At 49.6% G+C, this 20494-nt stretch overlaps 1 protein-coding gene across 4 annotated transcripts in view; it reads right to left on the reverse strand.

The window, feature by feature from the left end:
• Window positions 1–17421, reverse strand: part of PACS1 (phosphofurin acidic cluster sorting protein 1) — a 104294-nt gene extending 86873 nt beyond the window's left edge. For all 4 annotated transcript variants that reach the window (XM_073351604.2, XM_073351606.2, XM_073351603.2 and 1 more), the window contains exon 1: window positions 17084–17421. In XM_073351604.2, the coding sequence (XP_073207705.2) occupies window positions 17084–17343 (260 nt within the window). In that variant the 5' untranslated portion in view covers window positions 17344–17421. The remainder of the gene's footprint in view (window positions 1–17083) is intronic.
• Window positions 17422–20494: the final 3073 nt, after the last annotated feature.

The following is a 20494-nucleotide window of genomic DNA, read 5'->3' on the forward strand; positions in this document are numbered from 1 at the left end:
AGTGCAATGTGAAGAAACTGAGAATAACTGATCAGAGACACTCAAGCCGTTTTAAGTGTTACTTATAACAAGAGGAGGTGTGAAATCTGCAGACAAGAGGGATTTTCAATTCAAGAGCATCCTTTTGAAATTAAAAAAGACAACTTCTGTGTCTACTTGAGCGGTGAAATGAGAATGACAAGCCTTGGATTTCTGAGCTAATCAGACCTTTCTGCGGTCCGTTCAAGCCCTCCTCCACCGCGAAGGCCATGGGCGGTTGCAACATGCCTAAGATAACGCTCTTTGATATTAATTTCCAGGAGCATTGGGCACTCACTTATCCAGCTGAAGTCAAGAGGAGCTTTGGGATATGGCGAGATTCTCATACAGCAACATCACTGCCTGCCACAGAAAGGGCCTCGCTAGCTGGAACAGCAATTAGCACCTTAGCTGATCAGGACTTTCACTCTCCACCACCTGCAAGTTCATTACACCAGCAAGTTCCGCTAACAATCAAACATGACAGCACTATGTTGATGAACTAAAGATTAGCCACACTGAGTCACTGTCAGGAAGTTGTTTGTTGCATCCTGGTTAGTAGCTAGGCTCCCTAAAAGAGAAGTGATAGAATCATTATGCTTCAGGACAGCAGCTGACTGCCAAGAGGTCAGGAAGGAGTTTCATCCTCATGAACCACACACTGTGCTGCTCTAGTGGCCCATGGGGATATGGGATAAACCCCCTCTAAAGCAGCATATCTCATCTGGTGGGTGGCAACCCTCAGGGAGCTCATGAAAGGCAATCAGAGGGGTCTTGAGGCATTGGGATTTTTATTTCACTTCTAAAGCAAAGCCATCAAAACATTTATAGAAATATTAAAATAATGATATAAAAGAAACTCATACCACCGCCCAGCTATTACCCAGTGCTGTTCATCAGTAGATCTCAACGCACTTTACAAAGGAGGTCAGAATTATCACCACCACCTTACAGGGGGGAAACTGAGGCACCAAAAGGTCACCCAGCAAGCCAGTGGCGGGGTTGGGAGCAGAACCCTTACCATTGCTATTTTTGATATGTTTGTACTCATAGGAAATTAAGGAGGCTCTGAAATCGTTTGACTTTGAATAAGGGATGCCCACCTGACATGATTGAGACACACAGCTCGGGAGGAGCAGGTAGGTCCCTGCCTGCTGTGCTTTGATCAGCAGTGAAATAGTTAATGCTGGCATCCAAACTCACCATTAGGCTTCAGAGTTAAGCTCTGCCAAGAGGCAGGAGCAGTTCCCAGCTCTTTCAGGGGCCAAGGAGTCACACCATTACATCGGTTATAATCTGTTGCCATTTTTAAAGGTGTTCTTTGCAGCCGTATGGCTAGAAAAGTCATTTCTTTTAAATGTCAGCTTCATTCGTGGAGCAGACAGCATTCTGCTGGGGGGCAGTGCACACTGGCTGGGCTGCTCTCAACTGAGCCAAAGACACGCTGGCATGGGACTGCTGAAAAAAGCAGGGCACTTTCACTGCTGGGTGTCACAAGGTCCCCATGTGACTGATCAGCTGCCTCCCAGCTGGGGAAACAAAAGGCAGCTCACTCAAGGGGGAGGGGGAGCTGCAGGGGGGAGGGCGACCCCTGCAGGAGACCCCAGGTCAGGGAAAGGATCTGGAAGGGGGGCTCAACACACTACCCAGGGGAAAGACCTGGCTTGGGATCCCTGCAGAGGCCCGAGGGCGGCCAGGAGGCAGGACCTGCTTTGATAGATTTCAAACAAACAGTGTTTGACCAATACACACACACCCCTGGGGAAAAGAGACTTAAATATCTACGCTGTAGGGGGCGCTTCACTGACACTTGCAAGTAAGCTAGCCTGCCATCCTACACAAGAGCAGGTGCCTGCCGGCCCTTCCCAAGGAGAACCGCTCCCACCCCACCGCCTGCCTAGCGCCTTCCCGGCCTTTCCCTGAGGAACCGCTCTCACCCACCACCTGCCTGGCATCCTCCCCTCCCTAACATTTTAGGAAAGATTTGATTGCAGGAAGATCCAGCACAGTGTCCATGGGCAACCTTGGAACAACAGCACAAACCTGACTGGGACTGTGTAATTGCACTGTTAGAGGGGGAAGGGCTTATTCAGGAGAGCCCCAGGGCTGGATTCAGATTGCCCTAACACAGGCTGGGCTGTGGCAAGGCTCTCTTGTACACCAGTGTAAGCAAGCCTAGCAGAAGGCCTCCAGAAAGGAAGCTCCCCTTAACTGGCAAGGGGACAGATGTCAGAGAACCAGCCTGCGGAAGATTAATCACAGCTTCCTCCTTAGCCTGCCCGCCTCCCTAGCCAGGAGTATGGGTTCTAGTCTGACCATGGAGTAGTTTCCAGGGGAAGTGCATTGCCCTACCCATTTAATGGTACCCTGCGCTTACACAGCAGTGTTTCAGGCCAAGCTCCCTCCCTGGTTTACAAAGAGAGCAAGGCAGGCCCAGAGAGACCAAACAACCATAGTCACTGAGGACTGGAATCCAGTGGGGACCCCATTTTTATTTTCACTGCAGCCAGCCCAAAGCAGAGCCTGGGGCTCCTTCGAGAGAGGCGCTGCACCAGTGCTTGTCCACGGCACGGCCGGCTAGACAAAATACAGGCAAACAAACTGCAAGACGCTGATAAGCGAGCTGGCCAAGATGATCTCAGGGGCATTACAAATCTAATTGCAATTTACCAAGCCTGCTGAGACAACAGGATAGGACAGTAAAAATGCACAAGCCCTGTTGACACTAGATCTGGCCCTGGAAAGCATGCACCGGTGTGAATTATGGGTCCTGCTTATGCCAGTGTAGACACAGCCAAACAGGGGCATGAGGTGGCTAGCACTGACTAGGTAGCAGATGCACAGTTGCTGTTTCCCTAGGTCTGGGTGAATGCAGTTAGTTTGCAGTGATTAGCTGAGTCACATTATCTAATATCACCAGAGATATCAGCCTTGTCTCAGGCTTCACAACAATGAAAGGTCAAAATCCCTCTAAATAGTGCCTGCTCCATCTGTTATCTTGATACTCAGGGTGCTGGGGAGGGGACCCAGGAACAGAGGAAGGGGCCGGGGCTGAGTGGCAGGCTAATTACTCGAATTTGGGGTTTCCTGACAGCAACACAATATGCGAGATGGAAATGTTTATAGCTAAAGAGGAAAGCAAGGAACCACACCAAAGTCGTGTCTGTACAGAGCACTCTTGTCCCGAGAGCTTACAGTCCAAATGCACAAGACAGGCAATGCGGCGGGGAAGGGAAGAATCATCATCCCCATTTACAGATGGGGAAATAAGACAGAGAAATTAAGTGACTTGCCCAGGGTTACAGAGTCTGTAGCAGGGCAGATAGTTTAATGCAGGGCCGAGTCCCAACCCAGTGCCCTGATTCCATGTTAGGTTTGGAGCCATAGTGGGAACAGTTATGTTAACTGAGAGGCAACATGGCCCAGGGGATAGAGCACTAGACTGGGACTCAAGAGACCTGTGTTCTATTGCCTGCTAGATGATGCTGGGCAAGCCACTGCTCTTTGCTCAGTTTTCCCCAATCTGTAAAATGGGGCTAATGATACTGACCTCCTTTGTAAAGTACTTTGAGATTTGCTGATGAAAAGTGCTACAGCAGAGCTAGGGATTAAGGACCCTCCCTTCCCCATCAAGTGAGACAGTTAGAGAGAAGAAAAGCCAACACTTACTTCCTGTTTTTGAAACTAAAGCCAGCACGTTGATATATTTACCCTACATATGGGGAAGTAAACAGCGTGGTGTTACAGAACCACCTCTGTTACCCATAACTATGTGCTGTGAGCTGCAGAAGGCTCAGGGATCCCAGCAAACGAATGGAGGAGAAGCTTTCTATGCTGTGCTGTTGAAGACCCGCGGGATAGCCAACATTTCTTCAGTCACCTCCTGCTCAGGCAAGCTTTCAGAGCAGTTTAGCCAAAGGGAAAACTTACCAGAAGCAACTTAGTGTGGCGCCATCAAACGGCAATGAGTAAACAGAGAACACTGAAATCTCGGTTTAATTCCTATTTCCAATCCTCAGGAGCCCATTTCTGCAGAGTCATTCTTGGTGCCCAGTAATAATAATTTCATAAAATGTTTTAGTAATTGCAGTTTCATAAACAGTGCATTAAGGTTGGCTGAAGATCTGCCACATCATTTATTCATGACTGGGAGAGTTCTTCGACTGAGGACACCTTTGCTGTGACAGATAATGGAATCTGCAGCAAGGAAAGCATGGTAAATGTAGGCCAACATGCTGCAGAGGACCAACAGGGAGGGGTTATTCTGATTAGCCATGGAGGACCGAATGAGCTCGTAAGGACAGCAGAGGAGATTTAGGTTAGACATGCAGCACCGCTGATAAGCTTTCATGTTGATTTTGCAACAATGATATTAGTTTTGTGGTTAAGAAAAACTTCATAGGAAAATCACTGCTTTATTATTATAACTATACTAAAAGCACTTAAGCATGTGCTTAACTTTAGCTGCTTGAGTAATCCCACTAAAGACAATGGAATCCTCACGTGCTTTGCTGGATTGGAGCCAGAGCCCTCAGCACCTGCCATGACTGAGCCCTGTTTGTAGTAGATACCATAATAAAAATACACTGAAACAAAGCAACTCTGTGCCAGGCAATGGGACCAGCTGCTAAGGACGCTTGTGGAATGGCCAGCACTGGAGAGAATCAAAGCTCCAACTAGACATCTATGCATTGAGGATGGGTTAAGGAGGATTACACTGACTCTGTCCTGATGCAGACAGACTAGGCAAGTCCCCGAAGGACTCTCCCACTATACAGCACTCTGGGCTGTTACAGGTTGGGGGCACTACCAATGCTGCAGGCGATTCAGGTCCCCAGCATCATTAGCAGGCAGAGGAAAGTGCAATAAAATGAAACTGATAATAAAGCTCAAATATATCTGAATATAGTTAGAATCATATTTGGTGTCTGAAAAGGGAAGAGCCTCCCTCACTCCCTAGCCCATGCTAACTTTGCTAATTACATTCCCCAGCAGCTTCAATTAGCTATGGTATTAGTCTTCACTTCCTGTCCCAAATGGCTGTGCTCTGTCTCAACTCCTCCCACCTAGTTACAGGAGTTCAGATTTGGCGATATACAGAGTGCTACATATACTGTTCCTTTACTTACACAGAGACAAAATGTCGGTCACAGAATGCTCCACCAGTTCAAAGCAAAAGAAATCAGACTGGAACACTGTATAGGAATGTGACTCCCTCAAACACACACAAGAACAAAACACGCTTTGTTTGAATACAAACCTTATTACAGGCAGACTGTGTATTGGTGCTAATAAGGTCAGAGATCAGGCTTCTGGTGGTGTTGGAGCACGTAGGCACCATACCTGCTAGATGTGGCAACTATGAAATAGGTGACATACTACTTTTTCATTCTGTCCTTCCTGACAGCATGGTTGTTACAGAGTAACATGGGAGAGCAGTACATTCAGGATCCAGAGGGAGCCTCTTGCATTAATGGGGAGTAACCCAGCCTGGCTAGTCCTAGCAGCAATCTTGAGGGACCCCAGGGGCAGAAAGAGAGAGAGACACACAGACACAGACACAACAGGCACAGCTGGTACTGACACCGATATTTAGTGTCACTTTCCATTTAAGCTCTTGTTTTCTGTTGCTTATAACTTTACCAAAACTTTCACCACTGAAACTTTCCATACTTGTTCTCTGCCACAAGCTGAGTTTTGGAGGTAAGTCTGAGCACAAATGAGGTTAGGGAATAACTGTTAGTTTTGCCAAGATTAAACTTCCTTCCACCATCACTCCTTTAAAGAGCTATAGCACTGCCAGGGTTTCAAGCAGGAACTTGCAATCTCACAGGGGGACAGTGCTGTGCTCATAGGGGTCCTTTGCTGCCTCATGAAAATCTACCCAGATCTGGCAGCTTAACAAGCAGCTGAAGGAAAATCACCTTTTGCACATGCTCCATACAGCTTGCTAGAAGCTTGATGCTAAAAGTCTCTGAACTTTTCATCTTCCCAGGAGCACGCTCCTGGCCCCATGCTGAGCTCCCATGGAACAAAGCAGCCAATATCCCTATGGTCAGTGGGAAGAAGTGCTGGAGTGGGAGCCAACAGGAAGCCATGAGTTCTAATCTCAGCTGCTCCACTTGCTGATAATAGTTATCTGCACATCACAGCTCTTACTAGCGAGCAAAGCAGCTACCGTTCATCCTGTTACCTATGGGGGAGCTGAGAGGTCGCACACAAGGTCATTTCAGGCAAAACTGGGAACAGAATCCTGCCGCTATTAGAGCGAACCCACCTCTCATCCACAGGCATACTGCCTTTCAGACCTGACACATACATTCTGTCTGACTGTGCTGTCATCACACCACACTCCCCTTCAGAGCCAGGAAATTAAAACCTAGGATTCCTGACTCCTGCTGACAAGGTCTGTTACAGACAATGATGGATCCACAGAGGATTACACCCTACTACTGCTAGCAATCAGTCCTTTTGCCCAAGTGGTAGAGGTCCATGCTGTGAAGCTACAGGTCCTGGGTTCAAACCCTGCTGCTGACCTAGGCAGGGGCCAATATAGTTCTTTAGGATGGGTTTAGTTTTTTTTAAATCTAGGAAATTTCTTACAAAAAAACTACACTGAAAGAACACTGAAGCTGCAAAATCATGGACTCAAAAGTTAGGAAATGACAGAATTAAGGTTGTATGAGCAACCTTCATAAGCCCCCTTTGCATGTATGCAAGGTAGTCTTTAATGACATTCACATACTATTTGTTCTGCAGGACCTTTACTTCATTCAGGGCACAGGATGAATAGGAAATAAGGAAGGGTGCCGTAGGAAGTGAAGATTAGTATTAGAGCAATGGTGTTCTCTTGTGATGAAGGCACTAGATTGGAACCCAAGACAGCTGCATTCTACTCCTGACTGTGCCATAGACTTCTGTGTGATGCTAGACAAGACCGTCACAATGCATATAGATGATCCAGCACTACAGAAAGTGTGGCACTATGGAAAACTAAGACAGGCAGAGCATTATTTCTGATTGTCCTACAGGTGTCAGTTCACCATCATAAAAAGCAATGCAAGGCCTCCCGTCCTTTTCCATGTACTGCATTAACAATAAGATCACACGAACAAACTTGGGGGTGGAGGGAAGGGAATGGCAGCTCACTCATCACCAGTCCCAATCAGAAATTCAGTAACTGATTCACACCCATCTGATTTCATTCTGCATCTTCTATCCGAGAGGGATTCCTGACAACCCCATTTCTGGGGCCTGGCCTTGGCCTTGGATCTTTAAGCTGAGATCCCACCAGTTCTCCTTTGCTAATCTCTGTGTGCACATCATTATTTAGCTTTGTGACAAGGCTAATGAGTTCTGACCAGGTCATTCTTTAACTCACTCGCTAGCCAAAGTAAGCCTTTGGATTTTTTGGCCTACCTTGTGCTGTGCTTTGGATAAGGACTAGCATACGCCGTTGTGTGCACCTCCATTTATTTATATTAATAGAAAATCATTTCCATGAGTTCATCATGCTTCCAATCAGAACATCCTCCAGTGCTCTTTAAGACTCTACACGGTTATTGATGTCTGTAACATATTGATGGTAGTTTATGGACAGACACAAACACTCAGTAAAAATGATAATGTTTACAAACTGGTGCCTCCTGAACGGTTTTTAGAAAACTGGGGGGGTGGGGAGGGAGAGAATCACCTCCTACCATCACAGCAAAGCAGCTACCTTGGTCATGGAAAAGTTATCTGATTAACAGTTAAGTACAAAAAGACTGTATCCAATGGCAAAAAGCAAGGACATACTTGCTCAGGATAATGGAGTTAATCTCTTCCCCCCCACACACTTTTTTTTTTTTTTTAAACCACACACTGTAACACAGGGTGCCCCCTCAAACACTGACTGCCAGGGTACTGGGTTCAATACTGACTTTGGAGGAGGACCAGCTACTAAGCCACCCACTCTACTCCCTGCAGCCCCTATTTTCCCCCACACAGATCCCCCTTCATTGTTTAGCTTGCAAGTACAGTGCTGACAGTTCCTCCATGCGATGAAAATAATTAACAAAATATATTGCATTAACAAGATCAAGCTGATCTGTGCCAGAGTTTACCTTCAAACACCCTGGGTTAAATCAAACCGTGTCAATAGGAAGCGGGTGTGGTGGCCGTCTAGCATTACTCATTCCCTTTGAAGACAGGGGATCTTATCAGAAAAGCCATTGCCTCATATGAATTAATTAAGCAGGTTGTTTGGTTACAAGAAGGGCAATGCAAGAATGTGAAGGGAACATAGGCAGAGAAGGAAGAAGGTGTGTCTTCAGCTTGTCTCACAAGAGACCATTGCTCTACCTTCTCCCCACATCCATTGCCTACCCCAGGGGTTAACCTCCCAGCCCACCTGACGTTCCTATCCACACCCCATGACAGATTCAAATTCAGGCTGAGATGGGTTCATTTTCTGAACCCTTCTTATTAAAAGCCTTCTGACTAGAACCTGAACATTAGAGTTTTTAACAGCTCTCAAAGAGGGGTGAGCTAATCCCGTTCATATAAATGGGATGCTCATTCTGGCACCTAACATGACACAAGGGGCACATTTCTGGGTGGACCACTGTGGTGTCTGCAGCTAAAAATCAGGTAACTGTGCTGACAAATGGCCTGATGAAGGATAGAAATAGCTTAAGGGCCAGGACCCCCTGGATAACTATGATGCATTGAAGCACTTCATGGCTTCGGAGAATGATTCCCCCTCACCTCACACTCTATATCACCATGTAGAAAAACAACTTGGGCCAGTTATGAACATGCACTGAGGCTTAGCCTATCCCAGCAAAGCCAGACGGTATAGGAAATATAGAAACAAAACTTCTCTTCAAATAAAATCAGTCTGCCCCCTACACACAGTGCTGTAGTTTCAGCCTTAATTTATGTCCCTAAATTGTACAAGAGGTGAAATGAAAGGGAGTTGGTCTTCTTTATAATGTAGAAAGAGCTCAACACTGTTCCATACCCATTAAAAATTCAAGTCTTCCATAGAGACTCCCAGGACAAAAGACTAGATAAAACTAGGATATCATAGATAATTAGGAGTAACTTTTATTCAGAGTATTGAAACCGTTGTTTGTGTTTGGGCCTATAACAGACATCTAGCGAACGCTTGGGAAAAGAGGGGTCTTGGTTACAGATCTGACACCTGAGAAACCTCACAATTCACACATCACACCTCCCAAGTGTCCTCCAGAAAACCCCAGTTAGTGCAGACTTGACATGCCTGATATTAGTTAGGTAAAGGCAAGTAGAGAAAAAAAAAACAACACACACACTGAAAGGGATGGCTTTTTAAATACATTATTAATAAGGCACTAACCCAGGTTGCCTTATATTTGCAGGCCACTTATTTTCAAACACTGAACTATTTGACAACAGTGATTTTATAACAACTGATGGAACTTTGTCTGTCATTTCCCCTTGTAACAGTGAGAGGAGAGATGTGCTGATCAGGCCAAAGTGAAACTAAATGGAAATATTCCCCACATCAACACCAGAGATCTCCACACTGTCAGCTTTTCCCTTGAAATGACCTTGCTCATAAATTCCATAGGCTGCATGTTTTTAAACACAAAGTGTCATTTCTGCACCATTTCTTGACAGACTTAAGCAGCTCAAGAAAAGCATCCACTCTGCTGCTCCTTTAATTGAGAGGTGTCACCTAATTCGCCAGAACCATTATAGCTATGTTAAAAAGCAAGCAACGGAAGTCAGAGGAGGTACTGCCCAAGAGGCGTGAAATGTTTACTGTAATAAGAACATATTTGGATGGCAGTTTAATATTCAGTTTCAAAAGCACACTGGTTACTTTTTTAGCACACACGGGACTAATCCACCAAAGGAAAAACAGTCCTTTTAAGCATTGATGTAGCAACCAAATTAGTGTGTTTCACACATTTTGCTATGCATCTCTCGGGCCCCATCAGCACATTTGAAGGTCTTTTTTCAGAACAAATGAGTTGCCACACTGGATCAGACTAATAGTCCATCTACTCCAGCTTCCGGTCTCCAGTTTCCAACTGTGGCCAGTACCAGATGTTTCAGAGAAAGATGCAAGAAACCCCTATAGTCATCAGTAACAGCCCTATGTTTCTTCCTAAACCCAGATCAGTGAGAGAGATTGGCTTATACTCAACATGCACCTTAGATGTTTTTAACCTCTCTAACATAGCTTCGGGTGTTATTCAAATAAGCATCTCAAACCTTCCTAAGATCTTGGTCTCAATATCTTGTGACAACGTGTTCCACAGGTTAATTATGCACTGCACTAAAAGTTATTACTCTTATCGGCTTTAATTTGCCACCTTTTCATTTAATTCAGTGGGGGTTTTTGTATTGGAAAGAGTCAATTAGGAGCATGTAATTGAACTTTTCAACACCACTCATTTTACACACTTCTATCATGTTTTCTCTTACTCATCCCTGTGAGCTAGATCTCTCTCAGGGCTCTGACATTCTCTTTTTACACACCCTAAGATCTTGTCAGCTGGTTTGATTTCCCCTGCACAGAAGGAGGTTTTTATTGAGCCTTTCACCAGAACACCTAGGGATCCTTTTCTGAATGGCTACAATTAATCTAGAAGCCATCAAAGTTAGCTTCACACTTTCACAATGCTTCATTAAATCCCAGTAAGTGCTTTACCACTGAAATATTTTTTTAAATATACTAATACTCACATTCAGGCTTCTAAATTTCCCAGTGGATACTAGCTTCACTAGCCTATAAAACAATGCAAGAAAAGCAGCTCTCTGCAACATTTCAGATGTGAAATACAAGATCAAATATTTGTTTAAAAAACTTGTGTAAACATTGAAATCAATATATTTGTTGCCAATGACTTGAGATTTTAAGGGACACAATCTTAGAGTCTTACATTGTAAACAAATGTCTTAATTATTAAAAGGGGCTGTTTTCAATCTTAAAATAAAATTTACATTTGGGCCTAATTTAAAGGGACACAACCTGTTTCCCCCCCCCCCCCCCATTCCCTACCCTTCAAGGGCAGGATCTTAAAGGCAATTAAAAATCTACAATGATTTCTCTCTCCCCCATTATTGATGTTTTCAGGAAAGAAGAAACTGACTAGCCAATCAAGTAGGCAGGGAAATAAACAAATTGAATATACACAACTCACTGTACATTGCACAAAGAAAAATATACTTGGTTACCTTCCTTCAGTTATTGGCCTTTTAAGTGTCACTTATCTACCAAAGGCACAACATTTTCAGACAGAAAGGAGCATTTTGAGTTCTTTGTAAACACAAAGATCTCCTCTCCCAATTGTTTGAAGTGTCCAAGTTCCTTGAGAAATTTGTATTTTCTTTGAAACCAAAGCTTGTTCAGGTTTGCTGACTAATGATACCTGGGGTCTGAGGTTGAGTTTGCTTGTTATCTAAGTTCCATGGAGTTTTTAAAAAATAATTTTGTCCTAGAACAGCAAGATTTAATTTACAGCTGGTGTGTGGGTGTGTTTCTCATCTGTTCCTGTCTTATGAAGTAGCAGGGCAACGAAATATACAAGGATTCAGCTCAGGTTTTGCATGCTCAAATTCTGAGCATCTTATCACCACAGGAGGCTAAGACTTTCATGGCATCCTTCAGCATGGATACTTCCACAGCTCTGCATAAACATTACTCCTCACAATCTCTGGTAAATAGGCAAGTAGCCCCCCTTCAGAGCCAGAGAAAGAGAGACAAAGTGACTTGCCCCAGGTGATAGTTAGCGGCAGGGCAGGATTAAGACTCTGGAAATCCTGGCCTCCTTTCCTCTGCTTCTTAGTCCATTGGTGTTCTACCAATTAATCCCAGAACGTGCTGCTTGCACACTAAACTCAAGCCTTGACAATTCCTGCTTTTCCCACACATTTGCAGGGGTCTGCATTTTTCATAGCTATTTTCAGATTTTGTTCCCAGTCTGAAATCTGATCAGTCATGTTGCTGTTTAAAAATGATAATTAAGGCTCTAAGGCAAGGGCACATGTAAATTAAAGATGATCTTGTATACCTCTATACCCTCCCTGGCTGGCAGACACTGTGCAATACGAACGTGCTCTAGCAGGAGCCAGCCAGGACTCCTAGGTTCTATTTGCAGCTCTGGGAGGAAGGGTTAGAGCAGGGACCTTAGAATTTGGAGATCCTGGTTCCATTCCTAGCTCTGCTAGAAATTCATTTGATTTCTATAGGACTCCAATTCCGCCATCCGTAAACTGTGGCAAATACAGGAAGCACGTCACAAACATGGTTAAGTTGCTCAGGAACCAAACTCACAGACAGCAGAAGACCCCTCTCATCATGCCACCTCTGGAAGGTAGGAAACATGAAACAAGTTACCACCAAGACACAGAAACAGGTTACAAAACCATGGAGGGCTTCCTTGTTACAAGATTAGGGAAGGAAGGGAGAGCAAAACCACCAAGGTTGATAAATCCCTGCCTGCGTTTATTTCTTAATGCAACCATGACAAATCACCATGGACGCTTGCCAATGCAGGCACATTTTCTCACTTTGCCCTTCACCTCAATAATTGAGGATAATGGGGAAAACACATTTCTTGGATTTATATCCCCCCCCCCCCCCCGAGGGCAATGGAGCGCTGCACGGCAGGTATAACAAACCAGTCTCTGGTACAACTGTGTTTCAAAACTGCCATAGGACTCTGACAGCAGCAGCCGCCGCCAACAAGAGGAGGCCTGGCCTGCTGCATTTCCTCAGGAACTCTCTGCATGCCAGTTACATCTACCAAAACACCAGGGATTAGCAGATGGGCAAGATACAAGAGACAAACAAACCCAAGCGGCTCAGAGTTTTATGTGAGAGACACAGGAGCCAGCCTCTCCACCAGAGCCATGCCAGCTACGGTGATGTACGGTAAATGGCGAGGCCATAAAAATGTAGTGCACAAATCACCCCAAGTCTATGGGGCAAAAAAGGAGGTCCTGTCATCTTCACAGCAGAGGAAGTTACAACTCGGGCTGAGATTTTATCTAGGAATGGTGGATCAATGTAAAAGCATTTCTGGAGTAATGACCACAAGAAATAGCCCTGGAGAACAAGCCCCCAGTTTAGCTACAAGGCCGTGAGCACGCAGTACCCACAACCAACATGCCTCAAACCTAGCTCAGATGGACTCCCTCTAGGGGAGAAAGAAACCAGGCTCCATGGTCCTTTGACTCCTGGGCCCCTAGAAGCTTGGCTAGCTCAGTCAGTAGTGCCTCAGAGTCCCTGTTCAGGCTGTAGGTTTTCAATTTGCTTTGTACAGGCTAAATTAATCCTTGTGATATCCTCACTGACTTAAGGTTCCTTATCCAGGGAAGTCATATGGCCTGCAATAGACAGTAGGTCAGAGCAGATGATCACAAGGGTCCTTTCTGGCTTTATAATCTAGGAATCCGGCTAGTGACGGGGGAGGATTACAGCAGGCTCTCTGCTCCCCCTGCTCCCTCCCCACCCGCTGTCCACTAAAATGAGAAAGGAGGCTTCCATCTTGTGAAGCCACTTGAACTAGCACTGAATGTTCAGCCACAAAGAGCCGAGATCCCAACAAAAGGGTGGTCCTGGGCAGCCAAAGCAGCATGCTGAAATGCAGTACAGAACCATGGTGCAGAACATGGCTCTACATTCTCCTTTAAAGCTGACTAGGACCAAAACATCAGCAATCTGTGGGTACTGGGAAGGCCTACGCTAAGAGTCTGCTTTTCAGACAAGTGGCAAGTTTCCCAAGCTCCAGCTGAGGTGAATGGGAGCAGGAGCCGCTCAGGACCTCTGGGGAAAAAACATCAGGCCCTAAATCTGCTTTCTTTTTGGATGGATGATGAAACAATTTAACTACCAGCCTGACAGGCTGGGAGGTGAGGAATGTGTAGCACAAGCCTGACCTTAGCAGTCCATCTGAAAGAGAAGCAACCACATGACAAAATGCTACAGGAGCTGATAATTGGCAATCCGGGCACCTTTCCTAGGAGGCAAATGTGGCACCTTAGAGACTGTATTTGAGCATAAGCTTTCGTGAGCTACAGCTCACTTCATCGGATGCATTTCTGTTTGCCAATACAGACTAACACGGCTGCTACTCTGAAACCTTTCCTAGGAGGGTTTCAGAGCTCTTCCTGAAAATGTCAGTGACTTTGACTAGGACATGCACAATGAGCTAAGTGCTGAAAGAGAGACAAACGGCAGCCTTTAGAAAGAGGGCACATTCATCTGGAATGGTCCTTTTCTCCCAGGTAATCAACGTAACTCTTTGACCAGCAGAAACTGTGTGCACAACACAGTTTTATAGCAAAAGCTCACAGCAGGGGAGGGGAGAATGCAGACAAGAAAAGTTTGCCATGTGTGGCAGGCCCAGAAATGCCTCAGGGAGGGCAAAGTAGCCCAAGGGAAAATATACTGAGATACTGAGCCAGTACTCAAATAGCGCTGAAATATGGACCTTAATGGCCTAGAGGTGTCTAGTTATAAAGCACAAAGAGCAGTAGTTAGGTCTTAAAAACCAAATGCACCTTATTACCTCTTATGGAAAGGTCACGATTCAGTTTAGAGAGACAAGGTGGGTGAGGTAATCTCTTTTATTGGACTAACTTCTGTGGGTGAGAGGAACAAGCTTTCTAGACACATACAGCTCTTCTGTCCTGAAGATCTCTGTGTAGCTCAAAAGCTTGTCTCTCTCCCCTGCAACAGAAGTTGGTCCAATAAAAGAGATTACCTCACTCACCATGTCTCTCTGGTATCCTGAGAACCAACATAGCATAATACTGCATAGATTCAGCTCAGTCTTATAGTACTAACTTTCAGAGTGACAGCCATGTTAGTCTGTATTTGCAAAAAGAAAAGGATTACTTGTGGCACCTTAGAGACTAACCAGTTTATTTGAGCATAAGCTTTCGTGAGCTACACGAAAGCTTATGCTCAATAAACTGGTTAAATTGGTTAGTCTCTAAGGTGCCACAAGTAATCCTTTTCTTAGTACTAATTTTGTTACTTAAGTAACAGTCTAGTATTTTTATAAGGCCCTCCCGACCATCACATCCAAGTGCCTCAAATATTACTGAATTTGTCCTCAAAGCCTTGTGGGCTGGGAGGTTTAATTCCCTATGTCATGAATAGGAAACTGAGGCCCAGAAAGATGAAGGGACTTGCCCAAGGACACACAGGAAATCTGTGGCAGAGCCAGGAACTGAACTCAGATCTCCTAAGGCACTAGCCCAGGACTGAATTATGAGACCATCCTCTCAAGTGAGCATAATTTAGCTTGGTATAATCACATACGCAAAACTTTCACTCCATTTGTTTTAGAAGTAGCTTTCTCCTAGAACAACCAAGGTCTGCATACACAGCACATTAAACCTGCCACTTCCTCAGAAATGGACCCCCATAAGAGAGACATGGAAGAGAGGGGTGAAATTACAAACATCATATACCCCATCCAAGGCAGACCACAAGCTCCCTGAGGCAGCCTGTCCCCTCTACAGTGAGCCTCACTCATCACTAGCTGCACAGTTTGACAGGACAATAAAATACAAGGGATTTAGTGTCTTGAGCAAACCGTGAAAAAAATGTAGACCAGTTACCTATTTAGACAGGGAAACCTGGAGGATCCACCGCTAAGAGTTCTCTGGAGAAGCAGAATTGCTTACTGGAGGTGGACCTCGGTGCAGGTTTGGTTCTGTGGGCTACACGCATTGTTCTTAAAGGGGTGTTGAATGCATTTGAATACAGAGCAGATCCTAAATGCACTGGGTGGAAAAAAACCTGAATTCTCATCCAAACGTCCAAGAAATCAACAAGAACAGTTGGCTGGTTTTTAAACTCTCCAGTGGGGTGGGAGGCAAGCCTGAGGCCAATGCTCTGTGCGCTGAGAAATGTGCAAGTAAGTGTGTTGTGCCACCACCGTGTTTGAGATTGGGGTGCCCTTTAGCATGTAGGAAGTCGCCTTGGTGACCACAAATCGCCACAATACAGCAACAGCCGGATGTGTTGGAGGTAGCAGAAAAATATCCCAAACAGATAAGCACAGCAATTACAATCTCTGCCACAGCAGCAGCACGGGAGCAGAATGACAACGAGTCACCTGGACTCTGGCAGAATCGGAGGAACGGCGCTAAAAATAAACAATCAATGAACTGAGAGGGCTGATTATTTCCCACTAGCCACATGCCTCTCCCTAGCCAGGCACAACCAGGCAGCAGCCCCCACCCACCAGCCCAACACCATCAATTGGGCTTTCACAACAACTAGCATTTTTAGAAAGGTGGTGTGTCCCTGGTTCAGGCACAAGGAGAAAGGGAACACCGTGGGACCTTGAGCACACACCTGAGAGAGAGAGAGAGAGAGAGAGAGAAGGGTGCTTTCCCCTGAGGTGGCTGTGGGCATGTCGCACGCACAAGATGGGGAAGTTGAGGGACGTGTGGGGCAGAGGAAGTTGATCTCTCTCCCGGATACTTGGGGGAAGAAACAGAATTGGGTTTCACCTAGCTTCCAGAGGGATGGTTCCCCTGGGGATGGATGGACACTGAGCAGGGAGTGGGTGCCCCATGCTGGTCCCTCTGGGCTCAGGAGCAGACATATGTTCCCAAGCAGGTACCGCGGTTCAGGTGGGCCGCCACAGCAGTGGGGCCCTGGTATCCTACAGAGCCCACTTCTGGGATAGGAGGGCCCCGAGGTTATCCCAAGGGGCTGGCCACTGCTAGGCTAAGCAGGGAGCTGGGTCCAGGAGCAGGGTCCCCGAGGCCTCTCCATGGAAGAGCAGGGTGGTGGCAGGGAGGAAACAAGGGAACAGCAGGGCAGAGAGAGAGAGAGAGGAGACTCCCTAGGAAGGAGCAGCAGGGCAAGGCGGGCTCTGGGGGGAGATGTTGGGGAGACAAAGCAGGAGAAGGGACCAGGGGTAAGTGAAGGTGAGACTCTCCATGGGCAGGGGGCCTGGTCCAGCCAGGTCACCCAGCACGGGGGGCGGGGCTAGGGGTCCGGTCCAGCCGGGTCTCTCCGGGGAGGGGGAAGGGTCCGGTCCGCGCCCCACCAGCCTCTCACCTGGGCACGCAGCTGGGCGAGCTCCGATCCACCTCCCAGGTCGCGTACAGGTTCATCTGCACCGGGCGCCCCGCCGCCCCGCCCGGGGCCGCCCCGCCGGGGGTGAGGGGCCCGGAGCCCGGCTTGGGGGGCAGGGGCGCCGCGCCCGGGGGCTGGGCCGGGGGCTGCCCCGAGGGAGATTGCTGGGGGAGCGCGGCCACCGCGGGCTGCGGGGCGGGGGCGCGCTGCCCCCCGCCCCCGGGACCCCCGCGCTCCGCCATGAAGCCGAGCCGGACCCGCACCGCTGCCCGGCCCTGCCTGTTGCCCTGGGCGCGCTCCCGCCCGTCGCCGTTCGCTCCCGCTCGCTCCCGAGGGCAGGAGGCGGGGCACGGGGGAGGGCTCGCCGACCTGATTGGTCACAGGGGGACTCGCGCCTCCCCACGGTTCCACCCCGCAGGAGCGCCAGGCTCGTGCCCATGCGGAGGGGCAAGAAACAGAATATGCGGGGGGGGCGCTGAGCCCTGCGAGGACCCGCTTCGGGGAGCGCGCCTCCAACTCCTGCCCGCTGCCCCCCACCCCCCTGTCCCAGCCAGCCCCCTTCCCACCCCCACCCCCACCCTAAACCCTTCAGCCTCCTCCCCACCAACCCAGCCCCCCTCCCACTAACCCGCTCTGCCCACCCATCCCACTGCCTCTCCCTCCCCACCAACCCAGCCCCCAGTCCTCCCTCCCACTAACCCCCTCTGCCCACCCATCCCACTGCCTCCCCCTCCCCACCAACCCAGCCCCCCTCCCACTAACCCCTTCTGCCCACCCATCCCACTGCCTCCCCCTCCCCACCAACCCAGCCCCCCTCCCACTAACCCCTTCTGCCCACCCATCCCACTGCCTCCCCCTCCCCACCAACCCAGCCCCCCTCCCACTAACCCCTTCTGCCCACCCATCCCACTGCCTCCCCCTCCCCACCAACCCAGCCCCCCTCTCACTAACCCCTTCTGCCCACCCATCCCACTGCCTCCCCCTCCCCACCAACCCAGCCCCCAGCCCCCCTCCCACTAACCCCCTCTGCCTACCCATCCCACTGCCTCCCCCTCCCCACCAACCCAGCCCCCCTCCCACTAACCCCTTCTGCCCACCCATCCCACTGCCTCCCCCTCCCCACCAACCCAGCCCCCCTCCCACTAACCCCTTCTGCCCACCCATCCCACTGCCTCCCCCTCCCCACCAACCCAGCCCCCCTCTCACTAACCCCCTCTGCCCACCCATCCCACTGCCTCCCCCTCCCCACCAACCCAGCCCCCCTCCCACTAACCCCTTCTGCCCACCCATCCCACTGCCTCCCCCTCCCCACCAACCCAGCCCCCCTCCCACTAACCCCTTCTGCCCACCCATCCCACTGCCTCCCCCTCCCCACCAACCCAGCCCCCCTCTCACTAACCCCCTCTGCCCACCCATCCCACTGCCTCCCCCTCCCCACCAACCCAGCCCCCAGCCCCCCTCCCACTAACCCCTTCTGCCCACCCATCCCACTGCCTCCCCCTCCCACCAACCCAGCCCCCCTCCCACTAACCCCCTCTGCCCACCCATCCCATTCCTCCCTCCCACTAACCCCCTCTGCCCACCCATCCCATTCCTCCCCTCTTCCCACCAACCCAGCCCTCCCTCCCACTCACCCCTTCTGCCCACCCCCTCTAATCCTCCCCACCCCACTGCCTCCCTCCAACCCAGTCCCCAGCTCCCCCTCCCACTAACCCCCTCTAATCCTCTGCCCACGCATCCCACTGCCTCCCCACCAACCCAGCCCTCCCTCCCACTAACCCCCTCTGCCCACCCATCCCACTGCCTCCCCTTCCCACCCTCCTACTAACCCCCTCCCCACTAACCCAGCCCCCAGTCCTCCCTCCCACTCACCCCTTCTGCCCACCCCCTCTAATCCTCCCCACCCACCCCACTGCCTCCCTCCAACCCAGTCCCCAGCTCCCCCTCCCACTAACCCCCTCTGCCCACCCCCACCCCCTCTAATCCTCTGCCCACGCATCCCCCTGCCTCCCCACCAACCCAGCCCTCCCTCCCATTAACTGCCTCTAATCCTCTTGCCCCCACCCACCGCACTGCCTCCTCCCCCACCACTAACCCCCTCAGGCCCCTCCCCACTAACCTGGCCCGTCCCCCTTCCCACCCTCCCCACTAACTCTCTCTGCCCCAAACTGGCCCTCCTTCTAATCCTCTCTCTCCCGTCTCACCCTCCCCGCCTAACTAACCCAGCCCATCTCCCACATTAACCCTCTCTGCCCCCACCTGCTAATCCAGCCCCTGTCCCTCTTCCCACCCTTCCCACTAACCATCTCTGCCCACCCCACCACACTGCCCTGGCCAGCCCCCCCTCCCCTCCCCTCCCAGCCCCCTTCCCACTGCCCCCACCAAGCCTCCAGGTAGGTAGAGCACCTACTCAAGCACACATTTCTCTGCCCTCTAGTGGCACCATCCACTGCCCCAGTTATGCTAGTGCAGGGGGGCTGGGCCCATGCTGGCTTGGGAGAGCCCTCCCCAGCTTGGGAGTCACTCAGCCCAACTCTGGGCCCCAGGACCCCCCAGGACCCCTCTATGCCAGTAAGGGAATGGTGGAGGGGGAAGGGCAGGAAACCAGACTGAGGGCACTGGCTCACTTTTCTCCCACTGCCATAGGTGCTGGAACTAGGGGTGCTGCTGCACCCTCTGGCTTGAAGTGGTTTCCATTATATACAGGGTTTAGTTCAGTGGCTCTCAACACCCCCACAACACAGATCATTCCAGCAGCCCCATCCACTGCGATGCACCAGCTTGGGCTCCAGCCGCTAGCCCCAGCCCAAGAGCTCCCCACAGCAACTGCAGGACTGGAGCTTGAAAAGGGAGCAGCCTCTGGAACAGAGTGGGGACAGGAGTCCCGAGGTCTAGGCCCAGCTCTTCATCTGTTTCCCCATTTGCAGGGGTAGAACGGAGGGCATGAGAAGGGTCATAGGTGAGTATTGGGGAACAGGGACCTGTCAGGAACCCAGTCTGACCCCTTGCTATGCAGCCAACCTGCTGCACAGGCCCCAGCTACCACCAAAGGGCAGCAATAGGTCACAGTGCTTACCTGGCCTCAGCTTTCCCTTCCCCAACTCTGGGAGGCCATGTAAAGAACATGGCTGGCAGAGCTCTGGCCTGCAGCCACCTTGGGCCAGGCAAGCACCAAGGCTGTGCCATCCACCTGCTTTCCTCAGGGGGCAAGCCCCAGGCTGCAGCTGGCAAGGTTAGTTACTGCAAAGGGGTGGGGGTCCTCTCCCCAGTGAAAGAATGCCCCCAGCTTCTTCAGTGCCATCCATGCCCAAATGCTAGCTCAGCATCAGACAGCAAGACCTATCCACCCCTCTGCTCTGTTCTCAACCTGTGAGGCAGCTACTAGTAGTCCAC

The sequence above is a fragment of the Lepidochelys kempii genome, chromosome 7, assembly GCF_965140285.1.
Source record: "Lepidochelys kempii isolate rLepKem1 chromosome 7, rLepKem1.hap1, whole genome shotgun sequence".
Lineage (NCBI taxonomy): Eukaryota > Metazoa > Chordata > Testudines > Cheloniidae > Lepidochelys > Lepidochelys kempii.